The 26526-nt window shown below is 36.2% G+C and overlaps 3 protein-coding genes across 6 annotated transcripts in view; 2 read left to right on the plus strand and 1 right to left on the minus strand.

The window, feature by feature from the left end:
* Positions 1-8265: 8265 nt before the first annotated feature.
* LOC128675558 (uncharacterized protein) lies at positions 8266-18250 on the minus strand. 3 transcript variants are annotated; one of them, XM_053755036.2, is made up of 14 exons: positions 18063-18250; positions 17899-17976; positions 17411-17562; positions 16697-16877; positions 16177-16374; positions 15426-15676; positions 14816-14995; positions 14003-14143; positions 13048-13352; positions 12702-12816; positions 11960-12088; positions 11062-11215; positions 10185-10339; positions 8266-9958 (listed from the first exon to the last, which is right to left on the minus strand). In XM_053755036.2, exons 1-14 carry the CDS (start codon positions 18078-18080, stop codon positions 9802-9804), a joined length of 2214 nt encoding a protein of 737 aa, XP_053611011.1. In that variant the 5' UTR covers positions 18081-18250; the 3' UTR covers positions 8266-9801. The 3 variants fall into 3 exon arrangements, with proteins under 3 accessions (XP_053611011.1, XP_053611010.1, XP_053611012.1); XM_053755035.2 differs by having other exon boundaries at positions 17845-17976; XM_053755037.1 differs by lacking the exons at positions 17899-17976; positions 18063-18250 and having other exon boundaries at positions 16697-16888; positions 17411-17542.
* A 333-nt stretch (positions 18251-18583) lies between these two features.
* On the plus strand, positions 18584-19485 carry LOC128675562 (uncharacterized). The gene is made up of 2 exons (XM_053755044.1): positions 18584-18996; positions 19171-19485. The coding sequence occupies exons 1-2, from the start codon at positions 18727-18729 to the stop codon at positions 19447-19449; spliced, it is 549 nt and encodes a 182-aa protein (XP_053611019.1). The 5' UTR covers positions 18584-18726; the 3' UTR covers positions 19450-19485.
* Positions 19486-20143: 658 nt separating this feature from the next.
* The window catches only part of SamDC (S-adenosylmethionine decarboxylase), a 28873-nt gene continuing 22490 nt past the window's right edge, over positions 20144-26526 (plus strand). For both annotated transcript variants that reach the window (XM_053755042.1, XM_053755043.1), the window contains exons 1-2: positions 20144-20327; positions 21070-21156. In XM_053755042.1, coding sequence (XP_053611017.1) covers positions 20206-20327; positions 21070-21156 — 209 coding nt within the window. In that variant the 5' untranslated portion in view covers positions 20144-20205. The remainder of the gene's footprint in view (positions 20328-21069; positions 21157-26526) is intronic.

Here is a 26526-nt window from a genome sequence, read left to right on the forward strand (position 1 = left end):
GTCGGTTTGTTTGTGCCGGCTAATGATAGCAAATACTTTACTAAGTAAGTAGGTAGCAATGATTTGTTAACTTATAAATTACTAGCTGCGCCGCAGGGCTTCGCTCCCGTGGGAATTGCGGGATGAAAAGTATCCTGTGTGTTATTCCAGGTTACCTATATTCCACTCGTGTACCTACCAAATATAATACAATCCGTCCCGTATATTTTGCGTGAAAGAATAACAAACGGACATACAATACACACAATATTCTAATTCAAATTCAAATTCAAATTATTTATTCAGAAATTAGACCTTCACAGGCACTTTTTCTCGTCAATCTTTATATTTATAGTTATTTCTCACAAGCTACAAACTACTGGCATTTCGGAACGACCACTGCTGAGAAGAAATGCCGAAAGAAACTCATTTGAACAGTGTTGGTCCCTATCATGCCAGATCGGCTTACCATTATTGTTTCTTACAATGTTTTTTTTTTCTTTCTAATAATATATAAAAGTACATAATGTACATAGTCAAAAGGTATATCAAAACAGGTTATGATTGTGATCCGAGTGCTGATTATAATATATATATATATCTCTCTAGGATAGGTAGGTATGTATTATATACGTACTCAGTGCTGTAACTAACGTTTCGTGCGTCCGGTGCGAATTTCTATTTTTCTTAGGTTTTTTGTTGTACATATACCATTGGCAAAGAGAGTAGGTAGGTACATTAGCTGGTATGCATCGCTTTTTACTTTAAAAACTCGAAAAAATGTGTTTTTGTCATATATGAGATAAATAATCTCTTTAATCTGTTACTAACATTCAATTTTGTCCACTGTGATATAATGACAGTATTTTCTATTGGAAAGAACATGATTATCTATCGGTAGGTGTCAGTTTTTATGTATCCTTCGCTTCTGATAAGTTAAGCTGGAGGAATTTTTGTGACCTTTGCCTGGCCATATCTGTACCTAGATCCTGAGAGGACCACCGTTAAGACACTCATATTTACGGCACTGTGCCTACCGACGACACCCAGTATGTTTAATTCCATCACGGTTAATCAGGAACTGTTATGAAAGTGATGTAAATAAATAAGGGCGCTGTCTCCTGTCGACTGGAAACACTGGGTGTTTATCAACCGATCTTGACTATTCTATACGATATATTGCAATGGCAAAAAAAATAAGTTCGAATGTAATTCGTTCTCTTCAATTACTTGACAGACTGTAAGTAGTTTACAAATACGTCAGCCACTCACCGGCCACCAATTAACACTTATTTATCTATTTGTGAAACGGTGGTGGTGTAATGGTTAAGATGCCCGCCTGTGGATCGAAAGGTCTCAGGTTCGAATCCTACTCGTGCCACATGAGTTTGTATACAAATCTGACTCATGTATAGTTGTTTTCATCGACCACCACTTGCTTCCGGTGAAGGAAAACATCGTGAGAATACCTGCACATTGGTTGATTATTAACTTGTGTGTGAAATGGAGAAGGCAATGGCAAACCACTCCATTACTAATGCCAAGAAAGTTGTTATGTGTGTTTAATTCCACGTAATGACCACTACCCTAAGCCATGAGGAATACGACTATGAAGAGATCTGTTTGTATCTCGATTCTCCCTGCTCGAAGGTTAGATAACGTTTTGTCTCTTTCGTGTTGTTATCTTTAAGGGCTAAGACAAAGACAAAGCTGGGTTGGGCTGGGTTCTAAAAGAATACAACAGATAAAAACGTCATTTCGAGTTTCCAAAAGAAAAATCATTTTAGTACCTACTTAATTGATTAATTAGCTTTTAAGTTTTTTTACTCATACAAGGCCTTCTCGGTATTTCATTAGTGCAATAATGTTAGCACAAATCGGAGATGAATATCCCATTAAAAACCTATTTAGTGCACTGTAATGCAGGGAGATAACGATGTAGATCGTCGGGGCATTTGCGTTTTTGTATGATTTTATTTCAATTTGCATTTACCAGGCACATTATACTTAAACGTTAGCTACATCGTTAGGAGCATATAGTTATAAATTTGTCACCGGTATACTAGCTAGCTGCATGCTGCACCCCGCGGATTTTAAGCACAGTAGCGCCCTCTACTTGTGTTATTGATTATTAGACTTTTCGAACAAATCCTACGGGAATCGCATATTTTTATGGATAGAAGTACCCTATGTGTTAATCCAAGATATCAGCAACCTCAATGCCAAATTTCATAAAAATTGGCAGCAGTATGAGCGTGAAGAAGTAACAAAAATACTCACAAACTTTCGCATTTATAATATTAGTGGGATGGGGTGGAATACACACAGGGAAGATGGAGCTTCACCCTGGAATAGCCCCGCTGCATAGGTATTCTCCCGTGGAATTCGAACCAGGTAAGCAAGGTACAGTCTGATAGGCAATATACTATTCCCAAGTAGGTTGACGTCAAGCAATCGGGCGAAATCACAGCTGAATCTTCAAAATAGGTTTATTTTTCGCTGGCCCCAGACGTCTGAGCCTCACAGAATACAACATGCACGCGAGAACACGTGTAGATGAGAGAAAGACAACACCTAATTGGCCAAATAGTTACCACAGATAACTGTGCCATCTCTTGCTCACGTCCCTTTGAACATAGATATACCTAACAATGACAGTTATTTATAGACGTGGGATTTAGCACGTAAATGTACATTTAACAGCTTAGCCCTGCATGAACCTCAAAATCAAATCAAATCATTTATTCAGAAATTAGACCTTCACAGGCACTTTTTCACGTAAATTTTTATATTAAATATTTATTCCTCACAAGCTACAAACTACTGGCATTTCGGAACGACCACTGCTGAGAGGAAATGGCGAAAGAAACTCATTTGAACAGTGTTGGTCCCTCTCATGCTAGAAGGGCTTACCAATATTGTTTGTTACAGTGTGGCGACCTCTATAGCGGGGTAATATAGCGGTAGTTTGCAATGAATTTGGGTAAGCAGATGTGCTGCTAAATGCGTTTTAAAAGATGCCTGCTATTAGCTAGGTATAGGAAGTATTCGTTATGGAAAGTTTAGAGCAAAGTAGCCTCATATAACCGTAGTCTGCAACGCTACGTATTATACATAATGGCGGCTATTATTTCGACCCCAGCGCCGTGCATCACGGCTGACAGCTCAAATTGCACCTCGCTGCAGTTTCAATTCACTGCATTTAGCCTGATTTCTAACCGGCTTGTTTCATCTTATAGACGAAGTCTAACGCCGACTCACTATCGAACTCAGACGTAAAGTACATTGCGTAGTTTCTATGTGAGCTTTTTGACCTCATCGAAAAACCAGCAATGTATAATGAAACTAGCTAAGTTCGATAAATATTTGCTGATACCATAAGCGATAAACATATATTCAGAGACTAGCTTAAGACCGCCTGTGATCGAAATGGCCCAGGTTCGAATCCTACTCGTGCAACATACCAATCTGACGAAAAACGTGAGGAAACCTGCACTCTTACTTGATATTTATCAGCTAGTGTGTGAAAAGGAGAAGATGTCGTTGCGTGTGTTTCATTCCACTTAATGACCACGATCCTCAGCCATGAGGAATACGACTATATAACTAAATTTTCTCACGCCAAAAAATAAAGAATCCGTGACAGGATGTATCTGACGATCCAAGATAAACTGTTCTTTGAATATCGTATCTATTAGAGTTTCTGAGAAATAGCCATCACGCCACAAAGCCTAATTTGTGCGTTCGGATACTCTTTGATCTTCCACTTCCGTGGTTATAGTTCATCTCTATCTAACTTTACCGAAGTCAGTTTCTCTCTCTTTGTTATGAATAGAAAAGGGAGCCACAAAGACTTATGTAATTTGGTAATGAAGCAAATTCGACTTTTGATAAACTTTTCATAGAAATAAGCGAGAGGGAAAGTTTGCACTTACTGTCTAAAATTATGAATAACTATAACTTCCTAACCAATATTAGAAATGCGAATGTAAGTTTGTCTGTGTTTGTTACCTCTTCACACTCTATGTACTGAACCAATCTTCTTGAAGAAGGACATAGGTACTATCTTATCTAGGTAGCTTTCAAGCTTTCATCCCGGAAAAACAGCTGTTCCCGTGGGAAATTCACGCGGCCGAAGTCGCGGGCAAAGGCTAGTACTATATAGTCCCAATTACCCCGACATACTGTCGACTGTATCTAGAAGAAAAAAGTTTAAAGTTATAAATTTAATTGCCTTTACTGTCCCTTATACTCGTATATGTAATAAAAATAGGTATATAATATACAAACTGCATAAATCTTTTCGAATAAAGCAATATAGAGGTATTAGCAAGGACAGCGAACGTGTGCAGTTCATGTATTGGCATCTTTGTACAACAATAATATCGATACGACCGCGCTCAATGGAAAATAAATTATACCCGGCGCTGTGTAGGGATTGGAGATGGCCACAATTTTATCGATATCGATTGATTCAATTTTTCAACTAAAATAAATATGTGGAACCCACGGACGAGTTGATGAAATGAATCTCGTGGAGTTACAACAATACAACGTAGCGGGAGCTAGGTGATTATGCTCGACCGCCACAAATATAATAAGTGTGGTAGTCTCTATTATCTGCATGATGGGGTAAAGTCAAATTAAACGTCAGTGCTCAGGAGCGGTCAAACCAATACTGTTTATTTCTATTTTCTCTACACTACTTGTTTGCATTATGTCATAGGGCTGTGACTCAGACACGGCTATCACCCTGGGTATTATTTAATCTGTGACCCTGTGTAATGTTGAAGACTCTGCTGTAACTTTACGACCGGCCGCACACCTGATGTTTTTATCCCTTAGTCGCATCGTTCGGCATTCACCTGAAGAAGGTCTTAAAATTACAGCCAAAATAAACATTTGAAGTGCAAATTGAAAGTTAAAACGGATTCCAGAGAAGGACAGTCAAGAATTTACCAAGAACACGCTTAAAAATGAGAGAAGGATAGACACGCAATGTGAAAATTATCGAACGTATATTATCCCATCAATAGCGCCCGCGGCGCCGCAAATGCGCATCGCAATCCCGTCGCCTGCGCCGCCGCCCGCTTATTAAGCCCCGCCCCGCCCTAATGCCGCCATTACAAGTAAATTCAGGCAATATAATAAAACTGCCGCCGAACCTTGTCATTACGACAAGGTAAATATTTATGGGCTATGGAATACTGCTTGCAATTGCACTGTTCATTGTTTTGTTGAGGAAGGTCGACTGGTAGACTGCGGTCAGAAGTCCTGAATTTGTAAACTATTAAATAATTCAATGTTAATATTTTTTTATTTTAAATAGGCCCGGTCCATATTCACTATCTATAGGGAAATGGTAAGAACTGCTCAAACACAAAAATATTTATTGTGCCGTTACAAAAAAACGAGCAATGTATGCCGAATCCGATATAGTTTGGCAAATTGTTTGACGTGTGGAGCCGGAATAAAGGGACAAAAATAATGTGACGAATAACATACAGAGTTACCTATTTATAATGTTTTGGGGAAGTCAACATTCAAAGCAAATATAACTTGACGTCGCCAAAGCCGTTGCAACTTAACCGAAACGTCTTGTTGACGTCGACGGTGGCGTTATCTCAAAAGATGCGGGAATCACGAGTCGCATTCTAGCTGCATGCATATTTTAATCAAAATTAACTAACACTTACAACCGGATATGCTTGCGCAAAACGTCGGCGCTTTGAGCGGTGTATTAAGACCTGCGAGGGAACACTATATTCCGAGCTTACGACGCTTTTACGACCGCGGCGCAGCTTTTGTGGAAAGCTGCGATTTGGGTACAGAGCTTGGCGGAAATTCGATTTGAGATAAATCTGTCTAACGGTAGACAGATATGTTAAACTCTAACCAATTCGATTTTGCTTTCGATTTAAATTAAAATAAGAGTTACAATAATTATTTATGTTTTAATTATTGTGCTTGTTTATTTTTCCATTACCTCTTTTTAGAGCCATGGATATCCTTTAAACCAGGTACCTATCATTCAGAGCTAAATACAAGGCCACATTCACTTCCCAATTATAAAACCTTTTGCGTCCGCAAGCCAAAGCGCAGCTGTCTCAACAGCTACTGGTTCAAAATCATACTATTACAGGATTTAGAGACTAAATCGCCCGCTTCTCTTATGATCCAGCGCGCAAGCTTCGCATGAGTGTGGTATAGCATGATGAAATATTACGATTCAAGACACGCGCCGCGATTTGATGTTCGGCGGCGCACGCCCTGCATTCACTGATGGAAGAACCTGTGGTATGTAGAGGCACAATGTGGGGATGAATAGATGTTTCAAGATTAAATTGTATCGTTTTTTTTTTTAATAATACCAATCACCTGATGGTAAGTGGTCACCGCAGTCTATGGACGTCAACAGTGTCATACTAGCGTTGCCGACTTCTTGGCGTAGGGTCTGTTGCGACAATCCCCTTGTAATTAAATATGGTTTTATTCCTCAATTTTCGCTGCCCGGGACGGGCGCAACGGGAACGGCATGTGATGGGATTATCAGAAAAAAGGTGGAAACAAAACCAATGGACCATATGCTAGAAGTGTAAAAAATGACAAATTTTGATATGGAAACAATAGATTTTACTTACGATACCGTACTCCGAGTACCTACTAATTCCATGCTTACGATAAATGATAGATAGATGAGCGAACCCTGGGCGCCGATGATCAACGGCTGAGGAAGAAACCGGGGACACTGCCATTTTTTGTACTTCCATGAAATTAATGCTAGTTACCATATTTTTATTGTTTGATTAATAGGTGCTTAGTTGAATTTCACTTTTTTTTTTAAATTTATAACTAGCGTGCAATCAAGTATTAATTAATTATTCTATCTATTACTACTATACTAATGATTTTACTTATCACTAGCGACCCGTCCCTGCTTCGCTCTGGTAAAACCTTAATAAATTATACACCTAAACCTTCCTCAGGAATCAAACATATATAAATAAAACCAACATCAAAATTCGTTGCGTAGTTTTAAAGATTTAAGCATACATAGGGATATAGGGACAGAGAAAGCGACTTTGTTTTATACTATGTAGTGACAGTGATGGTTTCATTCTGAACGTCTCGTCTTTGAACACGTCACAAATTTCGAGAATATTCTAATCTTTGAACGTTTAACAGTTTCCGAGATTCGAGTAAAGATTAGCACGTGTTTATGATCGCCCGGATACTGCGGCGGTTCCACAATGTTTTCAGTAAAATGTTTATCAACAAGTCTTTAACTTCGTTTTATCAACACACAAAAATTATAAAAGCCTAAACTTTGTCATAAAAGTGTAAAAATCGTAAATTTACTTAGTCTTTCGTATTAAACGTCTGGGAAATAAAAAAAGGTATGTGCACGTTTAATACCTGTCGTTTAATATATAGGGTTACTGGGGGCTTACCATCATCTCTTAACGCGATCCACTTTACGACCTTCGCAAATTCGTACCATCGACTTAATTTTTTGTATGAATGCGAGATTAATTTTAGGTTCCTAAATTCCTAAATTGAACTGAGTTGCATTGGAATCGTTCTGTAAAAGTTGATGGTAGGCCTGATGGTATCTAACGCATAACTTTCCAAAGGCGCACAAGGGATAAGGGAAAGGGAAAGGGGCACAAGGGACTTTTGTTTAATTTCGTTACTCCATGTTCAATTCCGCTAGTATTGCTTGGCTATTACATAAAGATGTGTAGAATCGCAAATTAGATTGTATTTTTCTTATATAAGAAAAAAAAAACTACAAATTACAAAAAATAAAAAAAAATCTTTTGATGTACCCAAGTAGTTTTCAGGTTTTGCGTTCGATACCAGTGACCCTGTATAATTATGCAACGCGAAAGTTTAAAAGTAGTTTACTTAGTCTGTCAACAAAATGGAGGAATTAAATGAGGATGCTGTCTCCTGTTGATGGCAACACTGGGTGTTTATCAACCAATCTTGACCATTCTATTTGGTATTGCCATGGTAAAAAAATGTAGTAGGTTGAAGATCTGTTTTCTTCACTTTCTTGACAGACTGTACCTACTTAGGTAACAGGTAAATACAATTTGGGTCGCGGTCCAGTTAATGATATTTTCTTTGTATTGTAACTATGTACGAATTTGATTGTGGACGAATCTATTAGTTTTGTCACTAGAGATCAAGGAAGAACCATTTTTTTATTCACAATGTAATGTAATTACGACCAAAACGAATACTAAGATATTTTTACATATTTCAGTAAATTAAAAGCCATTTAAATAATGCAATAAAAACAATTTATTTCCCCTTAACAATGATACTGAGAGTAACACAATAAGTCAAGTGAATACTCGATAAATAGATCACAGTTCATACAATATTCTACCTTATTGCTCTATACATAGGGTACAAAACATATATTCTTGGGGGCTAATGTCATGTAACCTATGTTGCTTGCCAAGCAAAAAAGGACTCAATGGGGTTAGTATAAAACTTAACTCTGCAAATTGCTTGTCGATTGAAAGTCATTATCATATAACAAATATTAAACAACTGCTTCGCACTACTGTTATTATATTTAGCTCTATTAATATGAAAGTTCTATTATCACATTATATAAGGCCTTGCGCGAGGAATTGTTAGCAAATAATGTATTAAAGCGGCCAGTTCATACAGTCACGGTGAGAACGCATGTGGATTATGGATGTGTTTTACAGTCTCTTTTTTTAGGCAAGTCAAGGTATTTTATGATTAAAACAAACTTGAAACTGTACAAACATAACGGTATAAATTCGTGTATATATTTTTTTTCCTATTTTACATATTGTGTATGCTAACAATCAAATTAATAATTAAATTATCCTGTAAAAATATATCTTAAGTAACACTGGCAATAACGCTATTTACATTAAACGTATTTACTAATTGGAAAATAAATAAAAATATTGCATTTTGAAAAGTGAAATTCGATTCATGTAATTTATAGGATAAGAATGAAACGCCTTTCCATTACGTATTAAGCCGGGTCCGCAGCGACATTTTTGTAACAAAACATGTTACAAAAACAAATTAGGAAACCCGTCCGTCCGCCGCGGCTACTGTTGCTATGTTTGTGTACTGCATATTGCGCTGTGCTGCCCTACGTCTTTCTTCAGTGAGCGCTAACACAGAATGAGTCGCTTCCCTCCCCGCACGCGAACGCGGGGGATATTATCCATTCGGTTCGGAAAACATGTTTTTGTTATTTTTCTAACATAACTGTTAGGCCACGCCCCTAATCTGTTAAGAAAACATATGTTTTTGTGTTAGCTAACACGAAAACACGGCGCTGCGGTTCGTACTTTACGTATACACGATAGTATTGTACCAATGGTCCAAGCCAGTTCAAAACGTCGTATTACCGATGTACAGTCGACTGTACATCGGTAATACGACAAGCTACCTTTGAAGGATCTTTATGCCGCGATAATGGTAATAGGCGCGAATTTGCATAGAATCTGGTTAGCCTGATGTGTTGTCGACTGTAACATTATAGAGAATGCTCGGAAATGGTCATTAAAATTTTTCAGAAATTCCAGATATACAATGACAATTTATTTAGAGAATCTCCGGAAATTGTCAACGATAGAAAGTATACTTAAATCAAGCAACAACGGCATCCCCAAAGAGGGTGGACGTAAGGCAGGCGGACGGTCTTAAAATCAAAGTCGAATCATCAAAATTTTAGATTATTTTTTACTCGGATTTGGGCTTTGTGGCGTCACAGCCACGAATTCAACCCGGCACAAGTGCGAAGAGGGAGAGGCAGTTCTAAGAAGGCATCATTCCCTGACTCCGCTTCCACGACGCGCCCTGCCGTCGGTTGTGGTTCCCGCGAGAAGACTTGTGTTTCTCTTTACGTTCTCTGTTCATTAGAACCTCCTTTTCTTGACCTTGGCCCTTCGCTTTGCCCACTACGTCGGCGTTTCTGAAAAATAAAAATGCTAACTTGAAATAAAGAATTACCAACAATAGAAAAAGTAAATAGTTTGTAGCTTTTGAGAAATAATTATTTATATATAAAAATTTACGTGACAAAGTGCCTGTGAAGGTCTAATTTCGGAATAAATATTTGAATTTTAATTTGTTGTTGAATGAAATTATGTACTGTATTATCTGTTTTTGTGCCTAATAAATAAAATAAAACATTATACCTGGGCGGAGGTGGTCGGTGTCCCCTCCCCCGCCTCATGTTGGCCTCCCTCCGCGCGCGGGTCTCCTCCGGGTTCACACAGAAGTCCAGGCGACTCCTGTTGTTACTGCTGCCGGCTTGTGGTTCCTCATCTTCCGATTCTTCTTCGGATTCCTCCTGGGAAATAATATGATATGTCATATTTAAAATGTTCCTTTCTTCGTAATATGTGTGTGTTTACAATGCCAAAAAATGTGAGGTCCGCATTTAGAAATCATATTTTTACAGACACTTTTTCACGTCAAATTTTAAGCTATACTGGCGGTGGCCCCAGGTGTCCGAGTCGTCGTACTCGTCCGAGTACAAGTCTGATTTTCATTCATTCACTCACTCGATAACTCGTTCATACAACACTTACCTTTACTCCTAGATAAAATAGCTTGTAAAGCCCCAGGTTTATCTATTAATTCAATTTAAAAAAGGGAATCAATTTTGTATTCAAATTTATTTAGATAAAAATCTAAAAACTGTGGCCTGTCGACATACGTATCGTCGTATTATTCTGAGTACATGTCTGTTTGTCATTCACTCATTCATAATGTAAATACTTTACAGGATAAAGTATCCGTCGATCAATTTAATAAATAATCCTTTATCTAAAACTTAAATATTTAATAACAAGCTGCGCCCCGGCGCTTCCCTCCCGTGCGAATCTCAAGATAAAACATATCCTATGTGTTATTCCCGGTTATATTCTAGCCATGTACCAAATTTCTTAACAATCCGTCTATTAGATTTTGCGTGAAAGCGTAACAAACATACACACACACACACATACATCCTCACAAACTTTGGCATTTATCATATTAGTAGTATTTAACACATAGCCACTTATTTACCTCTTGGGCCCTGGGCATCGTGGCCTGTAAAGCTCTAGGCGTAACGAGCGGCCGCCTCGGCTCCTCGGCGTCGGGCCGCGGCGGCGCCGCGCCGTCGGAGTCGTAGGTGTCGTCGTACTCGTCCGAGTACAGGTCTACTTCATCACACACCATGCTAGCGATGAGATAAAATAAATTGTCATTCGAAAATTAAATATATATATATATATATATATATATATATTCTGCTGCCGAAACACAATCGTAGAAATCAATTTTTTTGTTAGTCTAAAATTCTGGCAATATTTTTAATCCCCTTACGCGAAAAGAGGGGTGTTATAAGTTTGACCGCTAAATCTGTCTGAGTACGTGGCACCGTAGCTCATCAACGGGTGAATCGATTTGGACGCGCTTTTGTTTTATTTGATAGCAAATTTTTATACGGTGGTTCTTATGTATGTTTGATCAAAATCGGTTCAGCCGTTGATGAGCTACAGTGCAAAAGTACAAATAAACTTGTAAAAGATTTGAAAACAGATCAAACGAAATTCTCAAAGCTCAATGATCAAATGGAGCATATGAAACCTAAACTTAAGACTAACCTTAGTGAAACTAAAATAGAAATTTTCAAGAAAAACCATTAAAAAAAACCAACAAAACGCATTTCAAAATTCATCATTGTGATTATTAAAATTCCGACAATGTACAGTCTAAGACAAATAAACCTAATTACCAACTGCTTACTATTAAAGAGAAATAAAAGGGAAAATGATTTGTATATTTTCGAAGAGATTCCAATCAACCACAACAAAGCCACGATAGCAATACCACTAGCAACACCACGATATAAAGACTCTAGAAATGATATTCAACACTTCCTACCACAGGTACAGGTTTATCTGGCCCTGTATGTACTTACTTATATTTTGTATAAATGTCCCTGTTCTTCAGCTCCCGCACCACAGTCTTGTCGTCCAGCATATCCGTGAGGTTCCTGTACTGGCCCTTCTTCTTGCCCAGGTGTATCCTGTCCACCGCCACGTCGTCTCTGCCAATATTTTGTATGTAGATATATATGTAGTCTTACGTATATATGCTTTGCTATGTATATTTATATTTTATATATGTAGTTATTATTGTATTTTAGTATGTGGTAGTACTTATTTGTGTTTTAAGATATTTTTACGCCGCACAACTTTTCTCTGTTTCTCCTAATGGTTAGCTGGGAGAGAATGCTTATAGCATTAAGTTCGCCATTTGTTTATAAGTATGTTTTTACTCGGAACAATAAAGTTTTTATAAATAAATAAATTTTGGGATGCTATATTTTTTTAGCCAAGCCACCAGGGGTAAAAAAAACTAGTTAGTTTTTTTTGCTCGGATTCCTAGCTAGACTAAGTCGACGCCGCGAGTGAATGAGTAGCAGCTGTCATACCGTGTTCTACGATAATAAATTCAAATTGCTTGCATAAAGACGGCGTTACGTTTCACATATGTATGAATTCTTAACATATTATTTAGATTGTACAACATTTAAACACACGTTTCGCATATTTTATTAAAAATCCATTGTTTACAAACGTCTCGCCGGGGATTGGCCAAGAAACAAGAATCTGTTGGATGATAAATCCAACTACCGTCATTTTGCTAACTATTCTCACCTGGTCATGATGTCGAACTCGTCGCCGTCGAACACATTGAGCCGCTGGACGCCCGTCGCGAGGTAGTGCTGGTCTAGCGGGTCTTCAGGGATTATTGGCATGCTTTGGTCGAGACCTGGCGAAAATACTGAGTGTATAGTTTTTTAGACGACTTATATTCGATCAGTAATATGAGACATTCCACGAGAAAAGTCGTTAAAAACAAAAGTTATTAAAGTCAAAATAACGGGCATAGACTTCACGTCGTACCTATTCGAAATTGAATAATATTCATCAAAGCTACAAACTACCATTTCTTAACGAACACACGGCTGTTTGCAGATAGCCATATGGCAGTCAAACTTACCTTGCAAAGGTTCCGCTAAATTTCCCTCCAAAATACTATTAATAACCCTTTCGGCATTAAACCCGTAATGTTTGAGGCATTTCAGAATAAACCCATCGCCCAAATGAGGCAAGATATCTTTCACTTCGCTGATCAACGACTCCTCTCTGACGTCATTGGGAATCTCGTTGTCTCTGGGCTGGTTGTCTGTGGTCTCAACATGGCCGTTGGTTACTGGCTCGCTATTGGTCAGCAGATTCTCTGGGATTGGTTCGTCGATATTCGCGTATATCGCTTGGAGAATAAAGTCGGTTTTTACCGGATCACTGTGCGGTGTTCAGGATTTTTGTACATGTATTATGTATTTATTTAAGATATGTGTGGTTGTGCATACTGAAAGGCTTATAATTAAAAGTCGTCTAGGTAAATAAGTTGCGGGAGACCTTTGCCCAGCAGTGGGATGGAATAGGTTTAAAAAAAATTGTCTTCATAATCTTTTCATAGAGCAAAGTAATAATAATAATAAATATATCAGGACTAATCACACAGATTGAGCTAGCCCTAAAGTAAGTTCGAGACTTGTGTTATGGGATACTAACTCAACGATACTATATTTTATAACAAATACATATATAGATAAACATCCAAGACCCGTGCCGATCAGAAAAATATCATTTTCCATCATGACCCGACCGGGGATCGAACCCGGGCCCTCTCGTTTCAGTGGCAAGAACTTGACCACTGCGCCACCGAGGTCGTCTAAATGATGATGTCGTCTAAGTAATGATTATCATAGTCCTACTTAAAATAGAGATACATACAAAAAAATTGATGTCTACACTTTTATCACTTATTGCAAAATAAAAGCTTATTACAAAAAATCAAACACAAATCCAAAACAATATAAAAGTTAATTTCTCCAAGAAAACAAAAATATATAAAAAAAAAAATGAATTTTTCGTAACAAAAAGGATACATATCGGGGTAAGCCTGGCGCAACATCTCCAGGTCGTCGTGCAGCGCGTAGGCGGCGTGGTAGTCGCGCATCAGGAGCCGCTCCGAGAGGCCCTCCATCAGCACCGACAGGTAGTGCTCCACGTGCGAGGATATACTACCTCTGCTCACATTTTTTTTTTCAAATCACACAGATTGAGCTAGCCCCAAAGTAAGTTCGAGACTTGTGTTATGGGATACTAACTCAACGATACTATATTTTATAACATATACATATATAGATAAAGATCAGAAAAATATCATTTTCCATCATGACGCAACCGGGGATCGAACCCGGGACCTCTCGTTTCAGTGGCAAGAACTTTACCACTGCGCCACCGAGGTCGTCTACATGAAACATTGTTTACAAAAAAGTCATTTTCGAACAAACTTCTTCCGACTTCTTATATGTATTTGTTATAGAATATAGTATCGTTGAGTTAGTATCCCCTAACACAAGTCTCGAACTTACTTTGGGGCTAGCTCAATTAGTGTGATTTGTCCTAATATATTTATTTATATTCTATTGTAGTCAGAGAGAACTTGTTGCATTCAACACGTGACAAAAAATAATGTCCGTTCCATTCAGAAGTTCCCTAGTTGGGAGCCGATTCTGGGTGCACTATCAGGTCATGCTTATCGTAATAATGCATTCAAATACAAAAATATAAATACAAAATGTGTGTTTCCTGAGGACGGTTTATGTTTATCCTATCGCATGTAGGAATAATTAATTTAGCTCAGGCAAAACTATACTGGAATCGGGTTTGCCCGGTAACATATAAAAAGTACTCACTCTTGATTAAGTATCCCATTCTTATAAGCTGCTAGTGTTTCTCTAAAGATGTCTATCAGTTCGGATCGGGCTGAGTCTATGTAGGCCTCCGCTTCAGTGAAAGCGACACTGGTAGGATCTCCCAGCTCTTGCAACTTCTCATATAGCTGCGGTATTCCGTATTCGTACAATTGGACTATACTAGAACAAACATTTAATATGTACAAATTGTTTATTATGGAACAAATTTAAAATTTATAAAAAAAATCGACGTCGATCCTGAAGATAATAAAAGCAATCGGAATCGCTGTCAAATCGGGTCGCGCGGGAACTGATGGGTGAACTCCGCCGCGGGATATCATTAGTGTTTATAAAATTGTACCATACACAGTAATCAATTTAATTATCCTATTTTATAAATAAGTACTGGTACAATGTTAATTATATAAATGTTTAATTAAAAATCCTTATTTAAAATAAATGTCGTACACTAATGAAACGCTACACGCCTCGTTCAAACACTTGTGAAATATAGAAGATAACGAAAGATACATGTACAACGGCGGACTTATCCCATGTAAGGATCACCACCAGACAACCGGTGATAGACATTCTTATAAAACTTACTCACCTGATAATAAAATTAGTTTTCCTAAATATCTGCACACCTTTAGGGTACACTTCTAAAAATATCCTTAAAGTCATCGCTGTGTCCAATATGTGTATGAGCAGATCTTTTAATACGTCGAATGTGAGTTTGTCTGTGCTTTTGCTGTTGGACGGCCTTCGGATCTCACTGAACCCTTTGAAGGTTTCTGGTAAGTTTGGGGGTCCTTCACTGTCGTAGTCTTTGTTTACTTGCAGGATTATGTATTTGAAAGCCTGTAAATAATATATAATTTAGAATTGAGAGAGTTTTTCATAATATAGGTTGAAATCACAAAATATTTGACATGAATAATCATATGACATATCTTTTAACTTGGCTCATAAGTTTTCGAGCTGCTGTCTTGATAATTTGGGTCGTATCATTCTTGAACCTACTTAGTTTTTCACCTTCGGGGCCAGGGCCAGGCGGAAGCGGCATAGCTAAACGCCCTACGTGATTTGCTGGTTTATGCAAGACCGTACCAGTTCCAGATAACTCCTGGAGTTCGTCTGCTAAGTCACGGACATGAAGACCGCGTGAGTAAGTAACTTAACGCGCAGTATTGTCATTGTCATAACGCGCTATTTTTTTAAATTTCTATTTAGCTTACTATGGTCATAAGATCTCACATTATAGTATAACCAGCATTTTTTAAGTACAAATGTCACCAGTTAACTCCAGCCAGTTCCGCTAATGTTACAAACTACTAGAGATTCAGAAACTAACAAGTCACCTCATTGACAAACGCTACAGCGGCCACTGTGTCCCCCTCATACTTTGGCTGCAAGGTGAACACACTGTCCACCATACGAGCCACGTGTCTGCTGTTGTCCACTCCATATGTGAGACAGAGGTCCCACACAATAGGAACTGTGTATATGAACTTGTTGTAGAGCAGTTCAGCCATGTGTTCTCTACTCATCCAATGTGTCTGGAATTAAAAAATTGAAAATGTTAAATGAGATGAAAAAATTAAGGAATCGAGTGGGAATCGATCCCCTGCTTTACTATGACAGAACTCATAACCACTGAGCATGATTCATCTTTCAATTAAAGAGATATTTTCAGAATTAATTAAAAAGCATTTATATTTATAAACCATTCTAAAAGTCAAATTCAAAATTTTTGATTTAACCAAGGATGATATGCCTACATCGTCTACTCCCAACTTCCAAAGCTTTTTCTCCGCAGCCCGATCTCTTCTTAAACAACTAGTATGTCAATCAAAATACTATACATACAGTGTTACTCACCTTACTTTCTTTATTTGTTACTAGCCTACTAAATACGATAAGCACAAGCCTTCTGATTTCTTCATATAGCTTCTGGACATCTCTACTGTCGTGAGGAGGCAAGTACGGTGGGTTAGCCTCTTGTAGGAATGATACCAGAGCATCCATGCACTGAGTGTGATAAAGAATTGTACTCCAAAACCTAAAAAAAATCTACATCAACATAGTCTCGAACTTACTTTGTGGCTAGCTCAATCTGTCCTAATAATCTATTTATTTATTTATAGCTGGCCAGATAAGTATCAAGGTCTGCGGTTGAAGATCTTAGGAAAAAAGTTAGTTATTTTTACAGTTTATTGCGCATTAACTTGCTGTTTGCCTTCCTATATTTCATTAAAAAACCATACTAAACAAGAGCCATACAAATAAATGCTTATAAAAAATCCTTATACATTTTTCTTCCATCCTTATACCTTATACAGTTATCATTTTATACCCAGATGTCATCCCTCCTTGAGGGCTATTGTTGCCCAGCTACCTAGTTTATGTTTTCTTTAGTCCTCAGGAATGTATGGAGTGGTCCTATACTAGGGTTGTATTGCTCGTGATTTACCAGCCCTAAATAAATAATCTTTGTCAAATACCGAGTATAATTCTTTATAAATATATACTCAGACAAGATCGCATGCGCGTAGACAAGGGTGGAACCACACACCACAGAGAAAAAGTACTTACTTATGATGTTCTAAACCTAGCATCCATTTTAAATCATCTAAATACATATCCATTTTTTCCTTCCATGCTGATATTGCACCCGTCACCAATGTGTTGCCCGCTGGTGGTCTTTCATATAATGTCAGCTGTCTCTTTTCAACCCAATGTGGATCCTGGACAGATACAGGAAATAAAAACATGAGTTCTCCCTATAAAAATAATGTGCTTGTTTTCTATTTAGAATAATAAAATTTGTAATAGTATGTAATTTAAGAATTGATTATATTATAATGTTTATTAAATTAAATTGGTTTAATTCGCTTTATTGAAACAAAGCAAAGATGCGAAATTTTTTGTTTGCAAATATTTTAACTTTTTCTGGTAATGTTTAAGATTTTAAATAATAAATAGGTACTATAAATTCACTATTTCGTTTATAACATGATATTGTTTACAAAGATAGGATTATAGGTTGCACAACTTGAGACATGTTTAGAAATATGGGGTACCAAAGCTTTGATTTGCCGAATTACACCAGCATTTTTCACTGATAGTACTAATTTCTCCACTGGTAAGTTATCTGGATTCTGGAAAGTAAAATTACGCTCGTTATATATTATTTTACACCGTATTGCACCATAAAATTTAGAGGTAAGTCCCCGTGTCCACATACCACGAATTCATTGGACATTTTGTAAATAATTGAACGTTTCTAACTGTAAATTATTATTTATTAGGATATAGTTTAACTAATTTTATAGTAATTAAAAGGCTGAAATCGGTAAGAGAACTATTTTTCAGCCGTAATTGAAATTGTCGACGAAGTCAATAGAATCCACAGAAAGTGAATGAAAATGAAATGAAATCTAGCCAGACAGACAGTACCTACGGTTGACATTGACGTGCTCAAGTAAAGTTCTTTCCAGCTGTGACATTGACGCCTACTAATTCAATGAAACCGAAGTTTTCTTCTCTATACCGAGAATTTTCTTTGGAATATTTGATGGTTCCCGTGTTTCCGATGATTTTTTTTTTTAATCTGCGGAATTTCTCAACGGAAGAAATTTCCGAGAACAGAGAATTTCACTGTGGTTGGCACGGCTTGCACTACTAACTAGGCTACACAAACTTTTATTTTTTTTAATTTATATTTTGGCTCGTGTTTAATAATTTTTAATTTTGCAACACCAAGTCTAATTGTCAATGTCAAATGTTAAATTCAAGATAAGCCGGTTTTGTTGTTGGCTGTTTATTATAAATTTCATACCTACGTACTGTTTTGTTTGAATATTATTTTTATGTAATTATATTATACACATACACAATAGTATATAAAAATGAATAAACTCGGGACAGATCCTAAGGTTAAGAAATCTCTTGTAAGAAATATCGAACATAGAGTGAAATCGTCACGAAAGCAAGTAGTTCACGATGTGGCTTGCTCTTCTAGAAAAAGTGATCAAAGTTCCCAAAAAGAAAATGACTTAGGCCAACCAACACTTTGTTCAAGTGAAGTCTATGCTAATTACCTTAGTGACGTAAAAAAATCGCTGCCTGTACCATCGGAAGAAAATGTTTATGTGGATAAAGTTCAACTAAGCTCAAAAGTACTATATTTTTACTTATAGTATTTTTTAGTATTTCTTGCACTTTCGCTCTTTTAATACGTAATTTGATTATAACACAGTGATTGCAAGACCATTTCAACATCAGCTAATTTAAGTATTTAAGGATAATGTCAAGACCTCTTATGCCATTAATCATTATTTATTCATTTTCAGATGACCAAAAAACTTAATTTTCATTTCAATGATAAAATATATAAAAACCTTATAGAATTAAATGCCAGTGTAGAGGAAAGCAAAAGCCGCAAAGACAAGCGCCCCTTATGTGGTACAAGCAAAAGGGACCTCGAGCCAAATTTAGAAGATTTTTTTGAAGATGAAGAGGAAATAGATTCTCCACCCAACATCCCTATTGTGAAGAATAAATTCAAGCCTGTGAAATATACTGAGAATAGATTCATGCATACACTGGTTGCATCCTATGAAGATTTATGACATTCACCAATATTAAAACATGTTAATTTTGCTTCATTTGTGTATTATTTTGTCTACAATTCCTCTAAATATTGTATTTGTTAAGAAGAAGTAGAACAGATTTAACAATAAACACCTACATTTTATTTTAGTTCAAGTTATTTGTCAAATATAAACTTAGTTCCTTCAAACTATATACATTTTTTTAAATAGGTAAAAAATATTAATTTGAAAAATAAATAATTTATAGTGGTTATGTGATGAAATGTGTGTAGTAGTGGGATAATATAAGAATTTTTTACACAAATTGTAATGACAATAAAATTTCACTGAATCAATATTTATGTATAAATAAATTACATGATAGGTACCGTTACATATTTTCAATTACATATGTCTTCCTCTCTATTCTATCTCTATACATGTAATGAAAAAGCATAGAGTATTGGTTCTGCGAAGTTGTTGTAGCAATAACTGATAAGCTTATTAATTACCAAGTTATCATTAAAACACTGATAACATGAATCTTCATTTTGAATAAAGTGCCACTTTAAGTCAATCAGTGTCCGTATTTCAAAACGTCCGCGCGCCGACTCCCTCGCTCTGAAAGAAAGAGATATTCATAGCTCTGTCTCTTCTTTCACCTGCAATTTGCCAATAATTTTGTTTCATTCTTTCATTCAGTCAATTTCTGACATTTGGGCATTGTGGTTGTGCTGCAAGTTGTAGTGAAATTTAATAAATCACAAAATAAATATAAAAGATACGTAAGTCGCAATGGCTGAAACGGAAATAATATCTAGTAGTGACAATAATAATCAATTTTTTGAAGGTGTTGAAAAGCTCATAGAGATTTGGTTTACGCCGGCAATAAAAGGGGATCTAAGAAAAATCACTCGGTAAGTGGCATCGCCCTTTGTATATGAATTCCTATATTTTTGCTACAGAAAACATACATTTGTGACTTGTATAACATATATAAATATATGTTTTTATTTTCCGTTGAAAATTATTTACTTATGCAATAGGAAAAAATAAATTGTTGGTTAGTAATAAAATAAATTGGGTGCAGGTAAGCAGTAATTTACTTACTTAACTATGTCTTAAGATTTCTGGACTTTATAAAGAACCGATTGTTTTTTATGTTGAAAATGTTGTTAAAAGATGTGTTTTTCGCTTGTTGTTGTGGAAAGTTCTGGATCAGCTGTTTTCCTATTTTAACACATTGGGCCGGCAGCCGGGGCGGCTCGTGGTTGGTTCCCTATGGCACACGCTCATAGCGCGTGATTTCAAATCTGTTGTTATCAGAAATCTGCCAGTAATTGCATTTTTCTGAATATATTTTGAGAGCATAGTTATTTTTTTATTTATTTCGTTATTTACGATGTTGCTTTATGCCATTTTCTCCATCACCCACTCATTTTAAATTACCTTGTTAGATTTGTTCTTTTGAGCACCCACAACCAAAAATTTATATGAAACATTTCAGATTAGCTGACATTGTTTCTAATATTTTGATAAAGTACAGCAACTATTTCTTAGTAATAGAACTTCTTATAGTAATATGGCATGTACAGGTACCTACCACACTTGAAGCTAACATAAAGATCATATTATTTTCTATAATATTTTAAATTACAGAAAACAGTGGGAGAATGTTCTTAAGATAGTGCGCTGTGAGATCATCTCTTTCACACAGAGCGAGCAGGTCGACGCTTATGTCCTTAGGTAAGTTTTTGCAATTAATTTTAAAAACATTTTATGTGGACTTGAGTGGGAATCTAAGCCCACTGTCCCACCTAACCTGTACACACCTTTTTAATGTGTCATAATAAAATTCCTCATTTTATCTGCTTGTAGAAAAACTCAGTTATAGTATAGTGTTACAAACCCAGGCACAAAACATTCATTATAATAATAATAATAATAAATGCTGAATAACTAGTTAAGTTTTTTTTATTTGTTTGCTGGTTTCTTACTTCTTCAAGTAAGTGATCTTCTTGAAAATTCACATAAAAGGATAAAGAGTATAGAATAATCCTTTTATTCTGGAAAAAATAAAAATTTCCATGTGAAATTCACATGGGTGAAATCAATGCAATCAGCTGGTGACATGGTTTTTCGCCTAATATTTTCGTTAGTTTATATCCAAAAAGTACATTGCGTCGCCAACATTATGGTGTTTGGTTTGAACTAGAGTTTTTGGAAAGTAAACTGGGAAAATACATAATATACACTTTATCCCATATGGGTAAACAGAGCTAAAAGTTGCGAAACTGGAAACTGGGAAAATTTTAGGCAATACGCATCTATAGTTGCTGATCATATTCATATCTAATACTTACATTATTTTAGCTTAAAAAAACTTTACTGAAAAACAAGGACGACCTCGGTGGCGCAGTGGTAAGGTTCTTGCCACTGAACCGTGAGATCCTGGGTTCGATCCCCGGTCGGGTCATGATGGAAAATGATCTATTTCTGATTGGCCTGGGTCTTGGATGTTTATCTATATATGTATTTGTTATAAAATATAGTATCGTTGAGTTAGTATCCCATAACACAAGTCTCGAACTTACTTTGGGCCTAGCTTAATCTGTGTGATTTGTCCTAATATATTTATTTGTTCTAATATATATATTTAATTATGATGATGACACGGGCGGAGTGGGAAACAGTCAGTTAAGAATAAGTCTTTTCTTCTGAATCGCTGGCCTAGTAACATACGGAAAACGAAGCTTATTTTTATCTCGTTACAAGTATTGATTTGCGTTACATAACAATCTCTCGGTCTCACTGATAAGGCTCGCCGCGCGTTAACCAGCTGATAACCGCCTGATAAATTAGTTTAATGAGTAATGGGGGCAAAGGGTGAATGATCACAATTCAGCAGCATATTTTCCCCGTGAGTTCATTCGTATCGGAGTAAAAAAATTACATATAAGTCATGATCAGTATGTTTTCAAAGTTATTTACACAAGACTTTCGCAAGAAAATTCTTATCTAACAACAAAAAACTCATCGAAAACAGTAACTTAATTTAAAGGACTTTGAATTTTTATAGAATTGGAGAGTGAGACGTGGGTACTTTGTAGCGGCTACAGAAAGATCGAATCGACCTTTGAAAAATTCACCCAAACAATTACGCTTGTTGTCTGGACCATGAGCTATAAAAAATATTAAACATAGCACAGTTGACCGGGCTAAAAAAAAATTCTTACGTAATTTTGAGGAAGGAAGTCTCGCTCAACTTTGCTACATCCATAGATGATCCATAGATTAAATTAAAACGTCTATGGCTACATCTTGCTATAAGACTATGGTTTTAAATTATGATTAAATTTATTCGAGTAGGACATCGAAATGTTTTTGTCCTTGCAGATTCATAACAATCAAATCTAACATCGATTACGCCACAGTTTGAACGCATCCGTTTCTCTAAATTGTTTTTTATCCATCAAAGTCACAAAATTACATTGTTATACTGCCGGCCACGTACGTTTATGTTGCGAATGACCCCCACGACTTGCGAACGGTTCCCGGTTACCCTATTTAGATAAGCTGTTTATCTTGGGTTAGTGCTAATTCGCCTCGTTGTTGTTTCCACCTAAATTTTATTTACTTCCTTTTTGTTAAGATCCTTCGGAAGAAAAATTCAGAGATTTTAAATATACTGTGTAAAAATATTATTTAAAATGGAGCAGTGAATTAATGTAATTTTTTGGATGTGTTAGGAGTTTAGAGAGGGACATAAGCTACTTTATTGACCGGGCAGAGCCGCTCGTTACAGCTAGATAACGCATCTGTCCCGGCTTCTCATAGTTTCTTTGGAAAAAATTCAATTCAAAATCAATTTTTTATTTTGATTGAAAAAAAAAACCATCATTTTTTTGAAATCTGCAGAACTAGGATTATGTAATGTAATGTAATGCGGGAAACAAGAAAGATGGCAATTAAGATTTGCTCTAAGTGATTGATATCGCAAGTTTAATATACATACACTACGTTTTCTAGGTTTTTATTTTATTGTCACTGTGTTATTGTATATGGATCTTGTGTCCGTAATAAAGAATTATTACTACGCTAAATCTTAGTGAGACTGTCTGCGTAGTGTAATTAGGCTTAAACGAAATTACCAGAACAACTTGATAATTTATTGTTTTATCTGAACCCACTGGATCACCAGAGTCAAAATTTATCTTATATTTGTTATTAGATTGTGTAGAAACACAATTTTCATGTTTGTTAGTTGCATAAATAAATACCGAAGACATCCGAAGACTGGCATCTTTCGATTATCATTCTTTGAAGATGTTTTAGATCAACTTTGCCTTTGCAATCTTCAGTCCATAATAAAGCTCAATTTAAATAGTCTACGACTGCCAATCAGTTCAATTGAAGTGCGATTGGTTTCTTTATTTTCGTGTCTTACACTACTGTATTATATTAATAATGCTCTTTAATGAACTGTCAACAAAGACCGTAATATCTGTTGCCTGGCAACAAACCAATGCTCTTCCACAATTTCTCGTTAGTTTGGTTTATAAAAAGCTAATATTTTTGTAGCATATAAACAGAAGATATATTTAGAAAGTAGACAAGTACACTCTTATATCTTTGGTAGTTATAGGTTAGTAGGTTGATTCCTTTTCTTCATATTTATGACCTCTTAAAAATATAGTATCTACTCCACAATGTTCACCATAAAGTTTCCCAATTTTTATCTTGCAATAATCACGGTTGTGGAACTTCGAGGCTCGCGTCGTAACCCTGATAGATAAAGTCGTTCGTCACACTCCGTGTTTAATCTTCTATGAGGTTATCGCTCAACTTATCCGAGTAATAGTAAACTGTGCGGGGTCATTTTTTGCGATATTGGTCTCTTTACGCACAGTTATAGAAGGGTTCAGCGTGATAATTCTAGGAGATTGTGGACGATCCGTTGAACCCTGCAATCTGGAGTTTACAACTGTTGCCATTATTTGCATCACTTTTCTGTCTTATCATATCACTCAATAAAATCCATCATTTTACAAAGGTTTATAACAACTAATTTATATGGTTGCAGTTGTAGTTAGGCTGAAATTTAAATTTGCGACGAATCTAACTCATACATTTGTTACCACAAAATTCTCCCGGTGAAGTAATACTTTTTACCACTTATTGCCACAAACTTATTATATAATTTCCCCACGTTGGAGTACAACTATACCCATAAAATCGTCCGTGATCTTGAAAGAGCGTTGTCCGTCTCGTCTGTTGCGTTACGTATTATGCGCGTCGGTGTACGTGAAGATGGTACAGTGACGTCGCTGGCGTCGCGCCAGGACGATAGCGAAAGCTTGCCCTCGCAGTGTCTTCAGCAGCTGAAGTCTTTATACTGTTGACCACTGTTATTGAGCTAGGATTGTCTACGTTTAGCGCAAACTATATTATTTGCCAGATTGGACATATATTGCTGGTTTTTCATTGCGGTAAATAAAAGCTTTCATACAAATTACGCAATATTAGTGCGTTCGTGTCGCATATGTCCCAGTTCGGCAACAGTGTGTGGCATAATAAACTTTGCCTTTGTTAAACTTCAGAGCCTAACACCACAATATGATTGTAGATCATTTCGAACTATCGTGGCTTTGATGACGTAGAATTTATTTCAATCAAATCAAATTGAAGCCTGAAAAAAATCCGTTTCAACAGCTTCTTTTACGAACATTTTAATATGTAGTACCGTTGTTATGAAGAACGCCAAGAATAAATGCTATTTGTTATATTATTTAGCACTTTGTTCATGATTTAATACTATAATTTTAATTTTCGTAGTATTATTTGTATGTTCAGGCACTATGTTTTGTTATTGAGTCATTTCGAGACAAAAGTATCCAAAACGATTTTGGAACAACATCATTATAATTAACAGCCTTATTTTTCCCACTGCTGGGAATAGGCCTAGTCTTATTGAACGCCGTCCTTCCCGGTCTTGTCCCTTACGAAACCAGTTTCGACAACTTTTCTTATGTAGTCGTCAATTGTTCTTATACTTAGGAAGACAGTGAAATTATTTTATTAATGTATGTCTAAACCATCCTGAAAAATCGTTGCCCAGTTATTATTGGATTATGGAAGCCAATGAAAGACTAAATGAAAAGTAATAATTATTTATTTCAAGTTGAAAGGTGTGTGTATGACGCTTCGTTAAGCCAAGGGCCGGGAATACACTAAATTCTGAGAGAGCCTAGAAGATGTAAGTACTTTATAACTCGGACTTCGTTAATAAAGACTTATTGTTTTATACATAAACAAACTGTATGAAAGGGATAGACTCCTGCAGTTAGAGGGAGAGACACATTTATTTTTGTTTATTCCAACAGTTATTTGTCAAAATAAATGTTTGTGCATCACCAATTGCAAATTATATTGCAATTGCAAATTGTATTCATGAGAATCATTTGTCATTTTCGAATGATAACAAAAATGAATCTAATTAACATGATAGGAATGCCTCATTACTAGTACTAACTAGATCGATGAACTGTTTTAGTGCGAGTTCAACTTGTGGAAAATTCTCATCAGAGTAGTAAACATCTCACTATCCAAGTTTACGCGGCTTACGTCACTAGCTGTATCAATATTATGTAAATTGATCTTCAGTTACTGCTTCAGCCACACATGTCAACACATACGGTTTGTTACGCCATTTCTTTACGGTCATTACATACAGACACAGTAAAATAATTTTGTTGCTTAGAGAAGATATTTGGGATTTGGTGTTTTTCTATTTGTATGCTTCTCATTATGACTTGTTCAATACCTACCAGTATTGTTGCTTAAATTGAATTATCCAAAATTCAATTATAATATAATTATATAATCCAAAATTTCAAATTCAAAATTTTATTAACTAATCTTACACAAACACTAAACTAATGGGCGGACGTTGAAGATGATTTTTTAGGATTCCGTAGCCAAATGACAAAAGCGGAACCCTTATAGATTCGTCATGTCTGTCCGTCCGTCCGTATGTTATAGCCACTTTTTTCAAAATTGGTATATAATGGTACTTTCAAGATTGCCACAAGGTGAAATTGTTCCACTTTAATTTGT

Source organism: Plodia interpunctella, chromosome 14 (assembly GCF_027563975.2).
Source record: "Plodia interpunctella isolate USDA-ARS_2022_Savannah chromosome 14, ilPloInte3.2, whole genome shotgun sequence".
Taxonomy (NCBI): Eukaryota; Metazoa; Arthropoda; class Insecta; order Lepidoptera; family Pyralidae; genus Plodia; species Plodia interpunctella.

Excerpts from the sequence above, each read along its gene's own strand:
- LOC128675558 (XM_053755035.2), bottom strand. Across the intron at positions 12,817-13,047 it reads TTTAGCGGAACCTTTGCAAG|GTCTCGACCAAAGCATGCCA; the intron begins GTAAGTTTGACT and ends TATTTTCGCCAG. Across the intron at positions 10,340-11,061 it reads CGATGCCCAGGGCCCAAGAG|GAGGAATCCGAAGAAGAATC; the intron begins GTAAATAAGTGG and ends ATTATTTCCCAG.
- LOC128675562 (XM_053755044.1), top strand. The coding sequence starts at position 18,727 with ATGAATAAACTCGGGACAGATCCTAAGGTTAAGAAATCTCTTGTAAGA. Across the intron at positions 18,997-19,170 it reads AAGTTCAACTAAGCTCAAAA|ATGACCAAAAAACTTAATTT; the intron begins GTACTATATTTT and ends ATTCATTTTCAG.